The sequence below is a fragment of the Aquila chrysaetos genome, chromosome 5, assembly GCF_900496995.4.
Source record: "Aquila chrysaetos chrysaetos chromosome 5, bAquChr1.4, whole genome shotgun sequence".
NCBI classification, from domain to species: Eukaryota; Metazoa; Chordata; class Aves; order Accipitriformes; family Accipitridae; genus Aquila; species Aquila chrysaetos.
In genome coordinates this window covers 29,086,410-29,106,662 of record NC_044008.1, presented here as the reverse complement: position 1 = coordinate 29,106,662, position 20,253 = coordinate 29,086,410, and the positions used below count along the sequence as shown (strand labels likewise).

At 36.2% G+C, this 20,253-nt stretch overlaps 1 protein-coding gene across 1 annotated transcript in view; it reads left to right on the top strand.

Moving 5' to 3' along the window:
* The window catches only part of FOXP2 (forkhead box P2), a 437,299-nt gene that overhangs the window by 308,029 nt on the left and 109,017 nt on the right, over positions 1–20,253 (top strand). The window contains exon 5 of the mRNA XM_030015359.2: positions 1,212–1,301. Within this exon, the coding sequence (XP_029871219.1) occupies positions 1,212–1,301 (90 nt within the window). The remainder of the gene's footprint in view (positions 1–1,211; positions 1,302–20,253) is intronic.

The window sequence follows — 20,253 nt, the reverse complement described above, 5'->3', positions numbered from 1 at the left end:
CAGTAGTTCAAACATTGTTCACACCAGCTGGCAGTGTAATGCCATATGCACATCTTGTCAAAGCAACTGTTGTCATGGATACTAGAAACTATCTTAAAAACCAGCTCATTTGAGTCTAATCAAAATTGTACCTTTCTTTATCAGTTGAGAATCTTTATTATTTTAGGGAACATTGATCAAATGGCAGTTATTGCAGTGTATTCCATCTACAGTACGTTTTAATAACGTAGATAGTAGCGTGATGTATTTTAAAGCTGTAACCGCTATTTACTGGGCTGATTTTTTAAGGGGGGAAAAAAAGAGTTCTCCAGGTAGTTTCAGTGGCAATGTTTGGAATTGTGTTTTTTTCATTTCTTAATAAATACCACTTTATAACACTTGGCAGTTTAAAAATAATTTTAATGGCAAAAATAATTTAGATTAGCCTTCTTTGGGTAAGAGGAATGTTTGTTTACATTTCATATGTTTAACTGTATTTTGCTGAGTTGGAATGAAAATGTAAAATAAATGAAAACATTTCTATTTTGATTGGGATACTGTCATCCCCGAGCCTGATCTGGTTGGTTGAGTAGTAATTTCTTTGTTCTCTGATTTTCCTAAGAATGCAAATGAAAACCACTCATTTTTATTTGGCATTAAAACTGCACTTTTTTTTTTTTTGTCAAAGGAGAGGTTTCTCCTTGAATTGTAAGTACAAAAAGTGTTTTTAATCTTCAATGAATATCCTTATTAATTCACTTTCAAGATAATCTGATGTTGATTTGTCAAATTTAATTACAGCTTCCGGTAACACTTGAAGTCTACTTGCTTTTGCTTCAAAATTGTAATATGAAAATGCAAATTGAATGATAATTTGCAAGGGAGTGGGCATTTTAGTTGAACACTCAAAGACAAGTTCCTTGTGGAAATGAGGCTATTGATGCAGTTTATGATTTTTCCTCTTCAAGCACTTCAAACAAATTAACTTTATTTCCTGCAGGATTTCATGTACATCCATAAATTCTAGTGAAGTCCTATATATGTACTTTCAGATGATTTTTTTTATGTCTTAAGTAAAAAACAAACTAAAGTCTGAAATCTAGCAAATACAAATCGAATAGGAGGAGATTGTATTTGTTCAATTGGACTTTTACCTAACATTAGCAATGAGTAACTCATCTCTTTCTAGGAACTGGTGGAAATTATTTACTTTTTTTTTTTTTTACTTTCAGGCACTCCAGGCAGCAAGGCAGCTGCTTTTACAGCAACAGACAAGTGGACTGAAATCTCCTAAGGGCAGTGATAAACAGAGACCACTGCAGGTTAGTAAAGTATCCTTGCTTTTGGGGCCTTACTCTCAGGGAAGAGCGCTGTGCTTGCTCACACGGGGGGGGATGCCTGTGCTCTAGTGCTCTGTATGTGCATCCTCACATAGAGGACGGTACAGGCTTGCATGCTGGTGACTTCTCATTCACGGAGAAAATTCACTGCAAGTTACGAAAGCCTTTTGTGCCTATAGGTGCTTAAAAGGTCTAAGACTAAGTCTGAGTTCAGTAGCTATGGTACAAATTAATTCTTTACAGACATGTTGCAAAATCGGTCTGTGATTTTTATACGTACATGGATTAAACTGTAAAAAGGTCTGTGTTAAGACTAAGAGTAAAACAGTATCCAGAAGTAAAAATACCTAAATAACTCATCCATACTATATCTATGTGCCAAACAGAGAAGTGTTCAGAAACTACCAACACAACTGCATGAAATTATGAAAGAGCTGCTTCTGCCATTTTAGAAAAACATACGTCATAGAGTTTCACACTGGGATGCTGTTGGGCTTCAGATTGTGTTTGGGTGAAGAGGACTTCCGTTATTAAATAATAATTTTAAATGCATTAGTAGTAAAACTATATATAGCATTTTATTCTTGAAAAATTTTACCTGGGTGGGGGTTTTTTGAGGTTTTAGTTCATTTATTGCTAATTCAGAGTTCCATATGAAATTGCATCCTGCTGACAAAACTGGTTCTCTCATTGTATATAGACCAAATATGAGCGTTTAACTGCTGAATTACAGTCTGTTGCAGACAAAAGATGTACATGAGAGATGATTTTATTTTGTTCAGGAAATAAAAAAGTGTAACTCCTACCATTCTCTTCCTCACATCTATTTTTCTGGATGAGCCTTTATCCCCTTGGGACTTCCCCTGTTTTCTGATGGAATAGGGCATTTTTATCTCATTTTTAGTTTTTGTCATGCATAATGGAGGACCCCAGGCACCAGAATTTATCTTTTTCTCCACCAGTGAAATGTTGCGAAATTTGATCACTTGTGCAATTTTCGTATGTAATTCACATTGTCTCCTTTTCTTTGTGAAACTTCATGGATCAATGTTGGACACAGCAAACAGTTGCACATTCCACATCAGCTCTTTTCAAATACACTTTTAAAGTTGTATTTATTTGCTCGGAACCAAACAAGAACTTAGGAAAATGACTAAAGAAAATGGAAAAAAAGAAAACATGTCAAGTTGGCACCCTGCCATGCTGTAGTTATAGTCCAGTCCAGAGGTGTAGGAGTCCTGGGACCATCTCAACTTTCCTCTCTTGACCCTTGGCTTTGCTTTGTATTAAATATTGTCTAGGCTGAAGGCACGCAAGAAGACTAGTCATAAAGGCAGCAGCTTATGAACTACATAGGCTTTTTTAAGTTTTTAGGAGTGGAATTGGTGATCTTGAAGGGTTGAATCTTGGAGGTGATTGGTTTAATGAATACTGTGAAAGTAGTTTATTCTGCCAGCTCCTCATTCTGAAAGATAACATGGACTTTACTAGGAGTGTACAAGGTCCATCTAGCCCTATATCCCATGTCTAAACTGGCCAACACCAGCTCCTAAGGGAAGTATGTGAAACAGGCAATAATAGTGATGTTTTCCCAGTATATGTTTCCGAGTGAAGTTAGTTTACTTTAATCTTCCAACTTGCAAACTGGAGCAGTTCAGGAGCTGCTGACTTCTCTGTTCACATTCTCCACCCATTCGTAAACCTTCTTTTCAAGGCTGAAGAGATGTGGGGGTGCACTGTTTGTGGTAGGCATCGGTGAAAGGAGAGAAAACCATGTCTGGAGACAAAGACAGTCACACACATAACCCAGAGCGTGGTGAGATGCGGAGAGGGAGTCTTGTGCTTTCCTGCCCCCAAAGCACTAACCTTGGCCTGAAGCCTTTTAAATGGCATGGGATGGTGTATTTTAGAGACGTCCTGTATTTCATGTTTGCCAGGAAGAGTCAGTGCCTCATGAGTCACACTGATGAGGCAGGAAGAAGAAAATAAAGCAAATAATTTTCTGTTCAGAATTGTTACATGCTTCCTAAAGCCAAGATTATTGCTCATGCTTTCAACTCTTCTTTCCATGATCAGTATGTACACAGTGCCTCTTATTAGCCTTGGACACTTTATTTGGTTCATTTTTAAATGAGAGGAAAATGGAATTTGCTCCCAGACTTTGGTTTATGTATCAAATACCGTGTAAATTCAGGTATGAGCACAAACTCCATTTTAATTTTCTTCTTTAGTGAAAAGGATGTATAATATAAAGGTTTTGAAAATGAGTCCTTGGAGCTTTTCTATTTCTGTCTTTTACTGTTACTAAAGAGCTGTTCATTGTTCATTATGTAGTGGAAATTCACATTTTGAGCATCGTGATGCCTGTTTGACCAAATACTGTAATATGGGTCATAAAATTGTACAGTATTATTATTTTATTATGCCAAATTTAACGGTAACTTTAGCCAAAATCTCCTAGCAGTAGGAATTGCTAAATGTGTACAAGCAGTGTGAGGTTTGTAAGACAAAAATACTTGTGCTTGTGTTTGTGCTAAAGGAAACAGACTTCTCCCAGTATTTTAAAATACTTTAATATTAGTGTATTTCTAATTTCCTCTAATTTCAGAGCAATTTACTAATCTGGCAAGTGGAGATATGTTAGAACTGATTTATAAATCTAGTAAAACCTAATAAAACTTTTAAAACTAGCTCACACATCTGCAGGCAAATGTGGGTATTAGGTAAGCCTTGCCATTGCATCTCTCATGTGCTCCATATTTTGATGTAAACTATTCTGTTGTTCCATGTGCCAAAGAAGGAAAAAAATGGTATTAATTTTAGTAGCCATCTTTTCGTATTTGATGGATATTTGGGGGAAAGTAGCATGTGGTGTTTTTATATATGTTCTCTCTGTTATTCCATAATGCGTCAAGTATTTTAGTGACTTACAGCACCTACTAGCTAATCAGCAAGTTGAAAGCTTATTGAAGAAGCCTTGAAATATGTGTCCTCAACTTTGCAAAAACAGGGTGTTGGGTAAGTCGTCATGTTCTACTGTGCTTTACAGAGGGGATGGTTTTAGAGAACTGCTGGGATTTTCCTAGAAGAATTTAGGTGTCTTTTCTACCCTTCTCATGAAAAACCTTTTTAAATTTACCGCTAGCTGTGTGATCTATTGTAAAAGAGGAATGTTGTGTTGGCAAATGGTTTTGGTTTAGTTTTTAATGCAAAAGTTACCCTTATCTACTAGTTATTCTATATTTTCAGGGAGAGGAGGTTTATATTTAGATTGTGAGTTAACCGAATACCTGCAAAAATTACAGTTTCAGATAGACTCTTATCTTGATCTGCTATTACTTTCTGATTTACATTTTTCTGGGTTTCAGACTGCAGATGGCATAACCATTAGCATGTCTTATGCAAAACAGAAGGAGAAAAACATCCCATCTGACAAGCTTGAGTACCAATTGTAGTAGTGATTTTACTTTCATGTATAGATATCCGAATAAATGTATTTGAAACATGTTTATATATGCCATTCATTACACTGATGCACCAATTGAATGGATCCAATCAGTACATACATTGATTAATGACATATTGCAGAATAGCTAAGGAGGGTTTGTGATGAGAATTGAGGATAATGTTAACCTGCCTATGATGAGATAATAGCGTTTACTTTCTTACTGTGCATCCTGGAAAACATACTGCAGTAGTAAGGTTAAGATTTCTGTAGTACTGGTTTTTGTTTCAGAATATTTTTCTTTTCTGGAGAAGCTGTGATTGTGGTAATCCATGGTGAAGCAAGCTGATTGCTTTCACAGATTTCACTCCCTATCACCACGTTTCCATAGTAGGCATAACAGGGAAAATGTCACTTTGGTTCTTAGAACCTGTAGATCATTATCCTGTGGCAGAAATTCACTGTCCTTATGGCCACTGAAAAACCTGGCGTCATCTAGCCTGCATTTTAAAACTGGCAGCTTTATTGTTCTTGTTACATTTACAATCATGAGCGAGACTTGCGGTTCTTCAAGAACTGTGCAGAGCACAGGCATAACCCAAAGGTAAATGCTGTCAATTTGCTGCCATTGGTGGGCGTTCGTGTACAGCATTGCAATTATTTCCCTTCCAGGTAGGCAAATCTCCATGCTTAGACTAATCTGTCCATGATACACATGCTATTGTTGGCTGCATAGCATAGTGATTTGGACAGCTAGTTGTAATTTTATTTGTTTGCTCTAAGAGTTATGAAAAGCCTAGCTATTTCTGTTCCCTGTAATGACTCTAAAAAAGTAGTTTATTTTCATAAAGTCAGACTTTGAACTTTATCTCGATTAGAGTAAGTAGATAATTATCTTCAATCCCGTAAGTTAATAAATCTACAGTGAATTGGTTAGTTGTTTTTTCTTTCATGCTAGGAGACTTGTTGTTTCAACATCAGTACTAATGCATTCTGTATGAGGATGGCATGTCAGGAAATCATGACTCCTGGAATCAAAGGGTTAAGCTCAGTGTGTACCAAGCCTGTTGTGTAAATATCATGCTGTATGGAGTGTTGAGTTGTTAAGGTAAGCTTTGTTTATTTAGCATGAGCACTTCACTGAAGTGTAATCATTTGATAAAATTTGGGAAAAGTAAGTATGCATTTAAGTTTAATTACTTAATGTTTATTGCATTAGTGCATAGTATCAGAAGAACCACTTTTTTTAAAGACATGCAAAATGCAAAATTTTAGCATGAAGAGATATTCATAGTCACTTTTAACCTACTCTCCTTGCTTTACTCTCTCCTAGTTTGGTCATCTCCCTTTGGATCTTCATACGGGTCTGAATTTAAAATTCATTGCACATAATAAATAAGCAAACATATCATTAATATTGTAACTTTTAGTTACTTTTTTAAACATACATAAGGAGCTGATGAGAGATAAGAAATTGGGAATGTGGGGAAGAAGAAGCAAAACCCACTGCTTTTAAATTATATCCTCTGATTTAACAGACACTGACTGCAACCGTGCATGCATAATGCCAGTAAAAAAACTCCCAGTTTAAAAACAGCAAAAAAAATGTTATGGCTGTAACTTAGAGTTTTCTTTGCATTACATTCAACAAAAATAGAAACAAATCTAACTGGTCTAAAACTGTCTTTCCAAAAACTGTGTGTTGCATATTTCTATTTATCTAATGCGTGCTGCTAAGCATAGGAAGTAGGAGGATTTTGTACATGCTAAAAAGCACTGATTTAGAAAGATGCAAATGCCTAATATATAGCGTAAGAGGAGAGTAGTGATAAACAGTCTTTTTCCCTCTCGAGTATAATTCTGGAGGAAATCTGTGGCCTACATATAAGCAAACATTGAGGCTTGGGGTAAATTAAATTTGGAAGATAGCTGCTGGAAAATCGTAAGTCCCATTTTCCCTTGTAAGTCTGTTAGGAGGAATATGCAGTTATCCTCTAAGGTGCAGAAATTTGCATCAGTGATACCCACTCTAAAGACAAGGATAACCTCAAGAGATGGAGAGAAGGCAAGAAGTTATTTTTAGGTAAGGTGTGGGGGGGAGGGAAAAGGAAAAGAGCTGTGCTCAAGCTTTCATGGTGTAGAAAACAGGAGTTCCATTTAAGGTAGAGGGATAAATGCAGTGATAAAGATAAAAAGCTGGACATATTTCATTGATTTACAGTGGAAGTGTCTGTATAACAAACTTGCTGGGAAGTCCTTATTTATATAGATACAGGTCTGCTCTAAAGGCTTATATCCTGTATTTGACAAACTCTTTTACTCATGAAGACCCATCGTGTGCCATTTTGCCGTAACATGTTTCAGGAATAGATTTACTTTAAGTCACTTTTTACTCTTGAAAACTTCCAGTATTAAAAAATACATCTATAAAGAAAGTGGCACTAGTTAATATGGTTTCCTTTTTAATTTAACCTAAATATCAGTCACCTTGAGGTATTATTGATAAAGCAGATAGTTGTCATTTTCAGGTACATAAAACATTACAGCTAACCTTATGTATGATCTTTGTAAAAGGTGGAAAAATGTTTACTAGCAGCCTTCTAATGGAAGTTATCACGTAATGCCTTCATCTGTATCTAACTGAGAGGAAAAAAAACCAAAAACTACCTGGTGCAGAGATCACATCTTTATCCTGAAAATATTGTTGCAATGTTATAAAATATTTCGAAGCAGAGGAAAGAAGTATTATGCAAGTTCTGTTTACAGGTTTTGAATATGCAGAATACTAATTAGGATTGCTATGTGATCGGGGATTTCAGGAGGCATTTTAATGTTAAACAAATGTCTGTGAAGCAATCTGACGTGTCGCTCCGTTACTGTGACTGTCGGGGAATTATTTGTCACCTACATCGCTGTCACGCCTTTCCTTTCGCCCTTCCTCTCTTGTTGATTCTGGTACTTCTAGAGGATTGGGAAGAGAGGGGAGAACACACCTTGTGGTTCTTCCCTCAGATTCAGAGAGACAAACCTTCGGGGAGAGCGCCTAGGTCTTCTCACAGCAGCTGTTACATAGCAGACCAGCAGACCCATCTTTCCCTCACGGTGGAATCCTGCGCATAGGACGGATGGACTGGTTTTTATATGCTGAACTATAGGAGTCTCCAAGCGCTACAGTGAAGTTTATTTGCCTTGCTTGAGCAGCTGGAAAGCTCCGTCCCCCTGCAAGCCCTCCCGGTGCAGGCAGCGTGCACGTTCACCATTGCTCCTCTCGGGCTGCGGTGCTGGGAGGTGTAGGTTTCCTTGAGCCACTTCTCCAGGCTCTTGCAACAGGTCGGATCAGCCTGATTCTCTTACCAGCTGGCTCATTGCCCAGAAAAGCTTGTGAAGAGCTGAGAGGGAATGTGTGAATGGTTCCCCACTCAGTGTGCGGCTCTATTAAAGGGTCTGCTCCCAGGCAGGGCCTTAATTATGCCAGTTTAGGATCGCACCACTCAAGCAAGGCTCTCCTGATACTCTTGAATTTGAAAAACACATTAGTGTACGTTGATTTAGAAATTACCAAAGCAGGAAAAGCAACTGAACAAAATATTCTGTGAATGCTCTAGGTGGGTGTAGGTTTTTCAAAATTGTTTCTAGCTAAATTACTATTAAGGAAAGTCTCTTTTTTCCAGAAGCTTTTTCATTTCATCAGGCAATTGTAAAAGTCAAGGAGATATTCTACCAAAATCAAAGTTCTGTGACTAAATAATGAAGAATCTTCAGTCAATAGTAGCAAACGCAGCTTTCCACATGAAAATCCAGTCTCTCTCCATAGCTGTTTGAGGCATTCTTTTGTGCAGATTTCTTCCCATACTTTTTTTTTTCAGATTAACTTTACTTTGTGAATTGAATACTTGTCTTGAAATTTGCTAGTAGTTAGAGATTATTTTGTAGTTTGTGAGTTAGTTGTCCAGTTGCTTTACCAAGCAGGAGGACTTTACTGGGAGCGTGGGGAGCAGGCTAATCAGGAATCTGAATGTATGCCAAGATCAACATAGGTGTTAATTTCAGTTTACCTTCACTTGGACTGTATACATATAAAATTGAGTTAAAAACTGTTAAAATTATCCAGATGATCATGCATAAATAATACACAGTAATACTACAGAAAAAAAGCATGTGAACATGTGTGCTGCTGAAAAAGCAATCACACTGCGGAGTGGAAAAGCACATCAGCCCATCCTGTTTGGGAAGGGGGTTGTCCAACAATTGCCACTTTGATGTTCTAGGTCTTTTTATGCCTTCTTATGCTTCTAATATAATTTTCTTGAGACAGATGAGGGTGTTATGAAGCAGAATTAATGGTGAAAAATTTACTAAACTCTACTTCAGTGCTTTACTACTTGATTACGTGAAGCTTTGAAAAGCAATTGTACAATAATATGTACAAAGGAAACTCTGTGGTATGCCAGCATCATCAATATGCTTCAAGGATCCTACCAAGAACCTGAAGTATAAATGAAAAATGAGATTTTCCCCTAAGTGTTCACACATCCATTTATTCAAGAAATATACTTCCAGTTGGATAGAAAAGATAGCCTACACACTATTGAGGAAAACCAATACAGTAACCCAACATGTCAGAAAAAAATATCAAAATCAACTCTGTGCTTGTAGAAGTAATTTCCAAATTGATGCAGCTGTAATTTAGTACACAGATAGCTATGGGCTTGACGCTTAAGAATAATCAAATTACCAAATTAAAGAAAAATATTTCCCAATACAAGATTATGGTGTGGTGTGAAGTCATACACAAAACAGTGTTTGTTGCCCTTTTAAGAACAGTTTAGGATATCATGGAAAACCTCAGTTTGAGGGCATAGGCTCTGAAGTGGAAATAATGCAAATTCAGAGGCGAGTGGTGATTGATGTTTGCATATACAAAAAAATATCTCTTGATTAGAAAGGATTGAACCGATATTCCGGGTGAGGAAGAGAAAATGCCTAACTGCAAGCCTGCCATAACAACAGGGGGCATGCATTTCACCCATGGAAAAGAAAAGAGGACAGGGTTCATAAGAGGGCTGAGCTGTTGTGCAAGATAGATATCTTTCAGGAATGTACTTTAGAAAGTAAATTCTAATAAAGTTTAGAAAGTACAGCAAAGAACAAGGTCATGTGTTTAAGAACTTAGAAAAATTTCTTCCTTAAGCTTATGTCCATCACTTAAAATGAAAAAGGAAGAGAGAAGCTCAGCGTATTGGTTGCTGTATGACTGTGAACAACCAGTGATGTAACAGATGAGAAAAAAGAACACGCAATCCTAAATGAATTTTAAAAGGTGTTTCTGATAAAAATAGGGAGATATTAATGCCATTTCAAAAGGTATCTTTGAGACCTCATCTGGAATAGTGGACATAGGCAATCCACCTAATTTCTGGTGCCTTATTAGTATATTAGAAATGTACTCCATATAGCTTCTGTTGAAAGATTCAGGGTTCTAGTACGGATGCCCTGAGTTTCCATGGAGTGAAGGCATCTCACCGTTTTGACTATTGCTGATAGCTTAGCACATTCGCTATATGCCTATGGTGAGGTTGTGTAAATTCTATATACATTTTTATGGTATACAAGTCCCAGAAGGTTTCATTCAGACTAGGTGCATAGGCTGAAAAGTTGTGATTGCTCTATGCAATTCGGGTCGAGAAGCAAACTTTTATGCTTCTTAAGAACAGTTTTAAGTATGGTAGCATGTAGCTAAGCTAAACATGAATGAACTGTGGAAAAGAAAGCTTTTCACTATGCAGAGAAAAGAGTTTCTGGAACACTGTTCTACTAGAAGTAGTGGAAGCAAGAGCCACCTCTCCCACACACTGCTTACTTAAAGATAAAGCTTGACCGGCTTTGAAAGGGACTTACATGACATGAATTACAATAATAAAAATATTAAAAACTCAGGAAGTCTCTTCTAGTCCTGTAGTATTGTGGGATTTTTTTTTTGTTGTTGCTGTTTTTTTTAAAAAAGGTAAGGAGTCATTGAAGCCAATAGCAGAATTCTAGGGAACAGAATAGTGTGCCGATTTTTCACTAGGTCCGTTACACCATATCAACAGATTCATTTTAAAAGGATTTTAATGCTGTCTTAAAATTATAGCATGCATATGAAATGCCTTAAAGGACATGACAGTTGATTATTTTTTCAAAAGTCAACTTTATTTTCTGTATATTTATGGCCTGTTTCATGAACAGAAAGCACTGAAGATTAGATAATAACTGGCATTTAGTAAAATACAGATGACATCCTAAATTCTCAATATTTCATCTATTTAAATTCACTTTCAGTATATGACCATTTTGGATACTTTAATTCTCACTTGTTAGATTACAACGAAAGATAGTGATTTCTATGAGCATAGTCTAAGCAGCTGTAGCCTTCACATTGTTTTATATAGTCTGGATTTTTTCAAGCTATAAGATACAAAAATGTATTCACTTCATAATTATCAGTAAGACAGAAGAAATACCACTGAATTCATAAATATGGACATTTTTAATTGGAAGGCATTCATTCTAAAATGATTTTGCTTTTCTCGGCAATAAATACACTGAAACAAGAGGCAGAATTTATTTTTAAAAAACCCAAACCAACATTTTAAATATCTTCTTCCAAAAATACCCACTTTCATAATGTTTTAGAGTATTTATAGTGTTGAGGTGATTGTCTCACGGTGCCTGAAAATAAAGTGAATTGGTCTAACAGCCCACTTATGAGATCATTATTATTGCAACCATTTTAGGGCCTGGCATATAATATGACCCAATAAGTCTCAGAGCCAAGATTAAGAGAGGGGGCTCTTTTCCACATTGAGAAAAGTCATACTAATTTAGCATCTTGCAAAATAGTTTAGTCTAGGAAAATGTTTGTTTTGGGTGGGGAATACTTGTATAAAGTTTTTGAGTGAGTATTTAATCATTGTAATTTGACTGGGTGGTACAGTTTGTATTGTAGTACTCCAACCATACCTCTAGAAACAAATAATTATGACTTCGTGTATGATTCTTTAGAATATTTATAGTTAACAAATGTAAGTGCTATTGCATCAGCCTTAATCTTTGTAATTAATGATGTCCTAAAATACATCCAGAGATAATATTGTATCAATAGCTGTTAAGACTGATTTCCTAACCCTCTTGGGTTTCGGTAACGTTGTCAAGGTAAATTGAAATAGTAAAACCTGACAATTGTGTATAGTGCTTGGACTGTCAATATAAAATATTTATCAGATTTCTTTTTATATATTGGATCTTTTTATTTTTTTGACTATAGTAAGAGAGAAGTTACTAGAAGGACTTTTGGAAAGGCTTGACTACAGTAATGGTATCATCTTTAAAATAAATTCTAGTGCAATGAAGACCCACAAAAAAGAATTGAGAATGCTTTTATTATGTGTGGAATTGCTTAGCTTTTTAAAGTGAAAACCCTAAATAATTTTAGTTATAGCAGAATTGGACCTCTTCTTTTAGTTAAGGTAGGAGCTAATGTATCAGAGATGTTGATGCACCACATCATTTATACAGAAATTATTTCTCAATTAAACCTCTGTGAATGTCAAAGAGTTTAGGAGGAACTCATAAACAGAATCCTATTTCAGGGAAGAATCCTTGCTATTTAAGTCACTTTTTTCCCCTGTGAAACTGCCAACAGGCATTCTAAAAAGGTTTTGAAAACCTTTGTTTTACCTGGCAGATCATTTTATATTTTCCTTGTTTTTTCCTTGGAGAGTAAACATCATTAGCATACAGCCTGTAGAATGGTGCGACAAAAATGGTACAAGAAGTTGTTCTTCCTATTTTAGCTCTGGGAGATATAGTGTTGTGATTTTCATTTCATTACATACCAACTTTGTTAGTGTTATTATTAATTATTAATTTAAAATGTGATTTACATAAGAAGGGTATCCTTTATAGAATCATAATTAGCATGCTTTCTGTCTTAGAGAAAAAAAAATGAACTGTTTTTTTTGACAAATACTGGTCTAGACACTTGGCTTGACTAGCAGTCCATGATCAAAACTGTTATTTTTACACTTAAAATGCATTAGATTACATCCTCAGTATTGATCTCATTGTTAGGATGAAACTTTCATTTTTCGTACTTTTAATATTTTATTATTCTTACTATTGTAGTTACGAAAGCTTTGTGTTAGAGATTTGGGTCTTCTTGTATTAATAACTGTACAAAATTTTAATGTGAATCAGATTTCCAGAGAGCGTACAGTGCATTCTGGCAACACTAGCAGAGTGTAAGAAGGGAAAAAGAACTGCAGAGACACACAGAGACATGCATCATTGACATACCCATTGAAGTGGGACTGAACAGCAGGCAGCAAGTTTATACTCATACATCTTTGAGTGTATTTCATGCCCAGCTGTGTGAGCACAAGGTATAGGTATACATTATTTACACTTTTCAGGGAATACCAAAATCCATTGGCTCAAGTTTTTAATAATATTGGGTAAAGGAGAAGGAGATATGATCCGTACAGATCCCAAGACATCTCTGCTCTTTCATCATCCCTCCAGCTCTTCTAGTTCATCTTTTGTGTTTTATGGCTGCAGAGTTGCCTCTTAGCTACAGTTACAGGTGCTGAGGGTTCACAGGATCTAATTGTTCCCTTGCAGTTCGAGGAGTAAAAGATGTGAAATTAAGCTAAAAGGTTGATGTAGGTCTTCAAGTAATATATAGCCAAGCTCTGGAACAGATCTGTGCTGCAAGATGTTATGGATGCTAAACATTTAAATTGGCTCAAAAAACTAGTGAACAAATTAATGGAAGAAAAATCCATCCATAGAAAATACAAATTGCTCATTTTCATAGTCTCTAAAGCCCAAAATGCTGGGATGTGGGGAGTGGCCTGGGAAAGCATCACTACGTCCCTACACCACCGTGCTCTTTTACTCTTCTCTGGGCACTGAGTTTGACCACTGTTAGAGGTAGCCCAGCAGGCTAAATGATCATTTGCTCTAATTCAGCGTGTCATTCTTCTGTCTTTCCAAGCAACATCTAGAAAACAACGTATTTTCCTTCTGAAGACTCGCTTTTGGCCATTCGAGGGAACTTGACTTTCCTCCAAGAAAAGTCTGGTTCTACCAGCAAACTTCAAAGTTTACAAATCATAGTCCATTGGACTTCTCACAACTGTTTCTAGTCATGCTTTGAAGAAGAAAACGTCTACAAATATCTAACCTTTCCCAGTCCAACCTCTTAAGGAACACTTCTCTTTGTGACACAGCACTGACATCAGGATGGTGTAGTATGCAGTTTGCTAGCCATAATTACTCTGCATGGTGGAAAGATTGGATTAATCTGATTAAGCTCAAGGAAAATAGCTGGGTCCTCAAGCAATTTCAAGCTACCTAGCCACTTTCTAACACCACAATGTCAATCAGATGGTCGACGTGTCGTGATCTGAAAGGGATCCAAAAGGGACCTTCCAAAAGGGAAAGGACATACCTGAGTTGCATTGGGAGCAGCTGTCTGGCTCTTCCATGAGTTTGTAGCTATGTTATTACTTTGACCATGCAGGCAATGAAGGCCAGATCTTTAGATTCCTGGTCCTAGATACAAGACTGCAATGTCTCTCCCATTATATGGGAAAAGGATATTCCAAATTTTATGTCTTTGGTTCCCATTCAAATAAGCCACAGTCAATAAAAAGGAGAAAAAGAAAGTGTGGTGACCTTCTGTAAAAGTGAGGAGAGCATTTAAAAAAAACTCAACACAATTTTTAAAGTTGTCTTTCTATCCCCCTCTTCCTATAATAAGAGCGTGTATCATTGTGAAAAAATACGAAGGGAACTGAAGACCTCATCAGGAAGAATGGCTGCATTTATAACTCTAGTGCAAAAGCGTGCGTACGCAAACTCCACAGCAATTGCTTTGAAGAATTTTCTGAGTTTTAAAATAACAGCACGACTTTGCATTTGGAATGAAGATGTGCAAGCAAATTGATGTATGTATCATGGTTTTTAATCTAACATTAAAAGATTCTCGATGTGTTATCCAGCATGTTACCCAGCTTCTGCGTGTTATTATAATGGTAAAATTATTTTTAAATAAATTTTATGAGATCTTTGTCTCTTATTTTTTATTTGTTCTTTAGCAGAATCTTGGTTTCTAGTAATGTTTAACATTAGGAGGTGGTTTTGTTCCAAAACCAGGTATTATGGGTGTACAAACCCTGGTTTAATGTGCATGAGCTGTTTAACTTTGTTCTTTCTTATTTTTTTCTGTAAGTGTATGTTTAATTGTTTTGCACAGTATCTAGAGGTATAAATATTAGTTGAAATGTCTGTCTGGTTGGATAGGACTACAGCAAGCAGTGGATGCTTGCACTTCCTTCTGCTACATCAGCACAGAGAGTTTGTGAGTCACTTGACTCCACTTTGGGGATATTTCTTGGTGTGCTTTATACCATGCTCTGCATTTATACCATGATGCAGTATCTCATCCAGTCAACCTATAAAATAATGTTAAAATACAGAATTTGTTTTATTTATTTTTAGCCTGGAGAAGCTAAATTTTTGGTGGGAGAATGGAATAGGAAGAAATTTCCCAGTCCAGAATCCTGCTAAGTCACCTACTAGGAAGTACCAGACATCTGTATCAAAATAAATGATTCCCATGAGTTATGCGATGTGGCCTCTGCTTCACAATGTAGAATGTCTCTCTTTTACAAAATCTTTTTTTTTTTGTAGTAGAGGAAAATGATAGATTACAATTAAGTTAAATACACACACTTTTAATTTAGAAAATTCTCAAAATCATTTGGCTAATTCCTTGCCCATTTTCATTTCTGATGACAGCTTACAGTGGGCCTACATCATGTCCAGGCTGGTTGTCATTTTTCTCTGCTGCAGTTCCTGATTTTGCTGACAGTTAAGATCCCCACTTGTTTGTGCTGTTAGGCAAGAACTGGAAAAGCAGCGTCAACTCTGGTTGATGTGACAGCTTCAGGCTGATGCCATGCTCTTTGCTACACTGAAAGAATCATCGGAAAGTACAACATTATCTCTGTTTCCTCTTTTATATAAAAACTTTTATACACTTTTTGGTAGCCACCAGAGGAGCTGGTATGCCATGTGACAAAGCTGCTGCGACTGGGCAACGATTCAGTGTCAGAATAGCTGTGGGATTGTTCAAACCTGGCCCTCCAATTTATAACTGGACTTTATTTCGGTGATAACCATTTTAGTATGTATTTGATCATGGGTCCCAGGCCAAAAGGGTACCCAATGCTAAATCTTTGTTCTGCAGCACAGAAGAGTCTCCTCTGCTTTTAGTAAAACCATCAGTTTAAAGGTTGTTGACAACACCCTAGATAGCACACAGGCTCTGCAGTGGGTTGTTATTTTTCTATGGAGGCTATGGGAAGAAGAGCCATGGGTTCCATGTTTGTGCTTCTGATTATTCACTGAATAAGAATTTGGCATTAGCATTAGTATTTAGCATTTTGCATTTGGCATTATCCTTCACAATCATCGCTGTATCAGGCATATACGATGTATTCGGTTATTTCCCACGTGTGCTGCTTTTCCCTCATCTTTCTCTCGGTTTGAATGAGGTTATCGTTACAGAATGGGGTCTAATGACAGTCAGAATGCATAGGAAGAGAGTCAATGTATTAAATTACTCAATTATTTCTTGTTTGTATATCAAAAAAGGAGCAGCATACATGTAGGAAGAATGTTTCATTAGTGTGAACTGGCATTTTGAATTATCAGTCAACTGTTGTTGTTCTTTTTGTGCTGCTGGTAGAAAATGTGGAGTTTTCTAAAAAGTAGAAAGCACTGAATTTGAAAGAATAAAGTGGTGACCATTCAGTCTTATTTTGCTAAGAGCGTAAGAATTTCACTGGCAGACTTTTTTTGTACTGTGTGTTGACTGCACATATTTTTAATGTGCTTCACAGGAGGTGTATCTAGTGCAATAAGCTGTAAAATGTCAAGTTTCTATGCTTTGTTTATCTAGTTGTGAAAATGAAATGCTCATTGTTAGCAGAAACAGAGTAAAAAAAAACTAAAAAGAAAAAAAGCATTTTAGCCTCTATATGTTATCTCTGATGAATATAAATTGTCCAACCCAAAAGCTTTTTTTTATGGGTTCACGTAAATTCAAAACAAACATGCAAAGAGTGCGAAACAAAAACTTGATGAGATGGGTTAGTATGTTTACGTGACTTGGTGGCATATTCAGATTATGTGGTGTGATTTGTTCTGCAGCTGCTTCAAATTAAGAACAGGTGTAGACGGCAGATTATGCAAATACTCATATTAATGTAATTGTCAAATTGGTGTGTTTATCATTGTGCCTTTAAAGAGTAGACCATACTCTTATTTTACATGTAAATTAGCTTTATTCTTGAGAGCTGCTATTGGATAATGAGCTTATAAATGAGAAATTTCTAGCATATGGTGAACGTTTCTAAAATGTGACATTTTCTTGTGTAGCAATCTATTTTATATATATATTGTATAAACATAATCTGCTTTGTCTTCTTTAGAAAAATATAGCTATGATGCAGTTTGAAAATCTAGCTCGTTGGACTAATGAACTCGTATTTCTTTCATTTGTCTTTTTGAGTTCATCTAACCCTTTAGTAGGACAAATTTTGATGTCCTTCAGCTGTTTACTGTATATTTACAAACCTTCATAGACTTTGTGCCTGGTTTGCTTTAAATCTTGAAGAAGTACACATTGGAGGGAAAATGTGTTTGTTTAAAATTGATTTTTTACTTTCTAAGACATACTCTATTTAAACAATCATAAACTGGGTATCCGAGTTAAATATATATTTTTAAACATTGTTTACCTGATGTTGCTAGTATGCATAGATATATTAATGATTGGCTGAGCTTTGTGATATTTTTAGATCGGAGAGATTTGGTATCAAAGGATGTCCAAAATTAAAAAATGATGGGAACTTTTTATTTTCTTCAATTCTAGAAGTGATTTATTAATATGGACCTAGTTAACAAAAGTTGCCCGGTATAAAAAATCGCAGAGCACTGTGATTCTATGTTTTAGTGTCTTTTCTTACTTACATCATTTGCACATGACCTTGATTAATAATAATTTAAAATCTGTTAAAAGAAAATACTAGGTACTAGTTTTTTATACATATACGTATGTATGCATATACAGCCCGATTTTATATATGCTGTCAATGAGGCAGGTTGAATGTTTGAAACTGAGCTTTATGCACTTGTGTGGGATGCTTTGTGCTGGGAATCTGGGCCAAACAGCTGAGAAAATCTCTGCTCCTCAGGAGGCAGAAGCTGAGGGCACTGCCTGCCAACAGCTGGCTACGGGGCAAACAAGATTAGAACAAGGTCTTTCTGCTTTTCTGCTTCCTGTGGCCATGGCACAGGTGGACTGTACTATTTATTTTCAAGAAGAAAAAGAAAATCCTGTTTTGCTTTTGGATACGTTCCAGGAAAGAAGCAAAAACTATAGTTACTGGGCTTGGTGTAGCACCCAGCAGCATCGAATTTCTTCCTGTTCTTTATCCTGAAAACTCAACTGGTAACTCCATGAGAACAACCTGAAAGGCATGAGCAAGAGGTTTAAAGAAGACAGCTATTAATTCATTAGAGTTATTTTTCTCTAAATCACTCTTCAAAAAGGAACAGAGGGAGAACAACTTCATTTTTAAGAGGTAGCTTCATCCTTTAGCAAATTATTTAAGATTGTATTGATTCTACGGTGCTTATCTTAACTGGTGTTTGCTTTACAGCCTGTTAGCTACTATAAAATCTTTCATTCAGTTATTAGCACACTCTTAATGGAATGAAAACTATTTAAGAAAGAAAAGAGTGGCAGGAACTTCATGATGTCAGTTGAAGATGATAAAGCTTTTCTTTAGGGTTAGCCTGACGCTATCACTTTACAGTACAACCATCAACCAAATAAAATGGCAATCTCTTTTTCTAATCAATTTTAATTATATGCATCATTTCAGTAGGATGTTATTGTGGGGTTAATTATCTTTGTGTTTAGAAAAGTTTTTACTTCCACTTGACTAGTTGTTTTTGGAGATGTTTGCAAGCAGAAATGTCAGTCAGAGCTATACGATATAGGTACCTTCCAGTATCATTTAGAACTCGCTCTAGTAATGCTTTCTATGTCAAATAAATTAGATGCAACGTGGACATTGTTACACAAAGAAGGTGCATGTATTGGAGAACTGTGTGATTCCATCACCTTACCAACACTGCTGTAAAACAGCTAGGAATCTGGCCCAAGCTATCTCGGCTCTATTAAATTTCTCACAGACTTCTATGGGAAGTATTTTGAGGCTAGGAAAAAAAAAAGGCCTGAAAAATGAGCAAATAAGAGCAAATAAAAAGACAAAAAAATGCCTTCCAGTCACACTTATCACTGATCCCTTTTTAACACTTTTTGTACTGTGTAATTGACACTTACGTGCAGTTACTTCTTAATTTTTTGGTAATTATTTTGGACTAGTAATTACTTTTACATTATTTTGTTAAGTGTATGGCTCTTCTGACCACAAGCTTTGGAATATAATTAAGGAATTTGAATAGACGAGTTTGTAATAAGCCTTTTTGAGTTATTCATGGAATAAGAGAATATTTCTGCTCCAATGCCTTGGTCTTCTTCCAGAGGATGTTCCAGAGGTGGATAGATTACAGCTGTATATATGCCTTTGCACTCTAGTTTTGTTGCCTAACCTTCTGGGAGCAAGCCTGAATAACCAACCTCACTTCTGCTATTATAGGGGGAGTTAATTTGGTTATTAAAATAGGACAGGCAGAATTCTTGCATATTTGTGTCCCCATTTCTCTCTATAAGGCAGCTGTGAACTTGATGTTAAATATATTGATTTCAAATAAAAGGATTTTTTTAACTTCAAATAAATATTAAAAAACAAACAAACAAACAAAACCAAACCAACCAAAACAACTACTTCAGTAGTGTTTATTATCTTTAATATATACACATTTAAAGGCAGCATTTGTATGTGGAGTACCAGCAATATCCTGGGCCATGCAGAAAATCAGTAATAGTAATAGGACTGGATCTGAGCATGCTTGCATCTCATTTATACCATAGTAGTCCCCCAAGTCAGGACAGTTGCTGTTCACATGCACAGGCCATGATGTATGTTTTCTCTTGGATAGAAATTTTGGTTTGGGGAGTGGAGGAGGTTTTGCTTTTTGAGATTGACATTACCTGGAGATAGGGCATAAATTGAGGTGCACAGACACTGGTAGTTGCATCAGTTTTTCTATTAACATTTAATTAATCTTGCTCACACACACAGAATTAAATCAGTCGCTGAGTTGGAGTCAGGAAGAATCTGATGTCCAGCTTAGACTGGCAAGGGTGCTTTGGGGTCTTGGGTTCTCTTCTGCAGTCGAAAATAGTCCACCCACTCATGTAACCTATAAATACTACGAACTACTAAACAGATTCTCTGATATTGC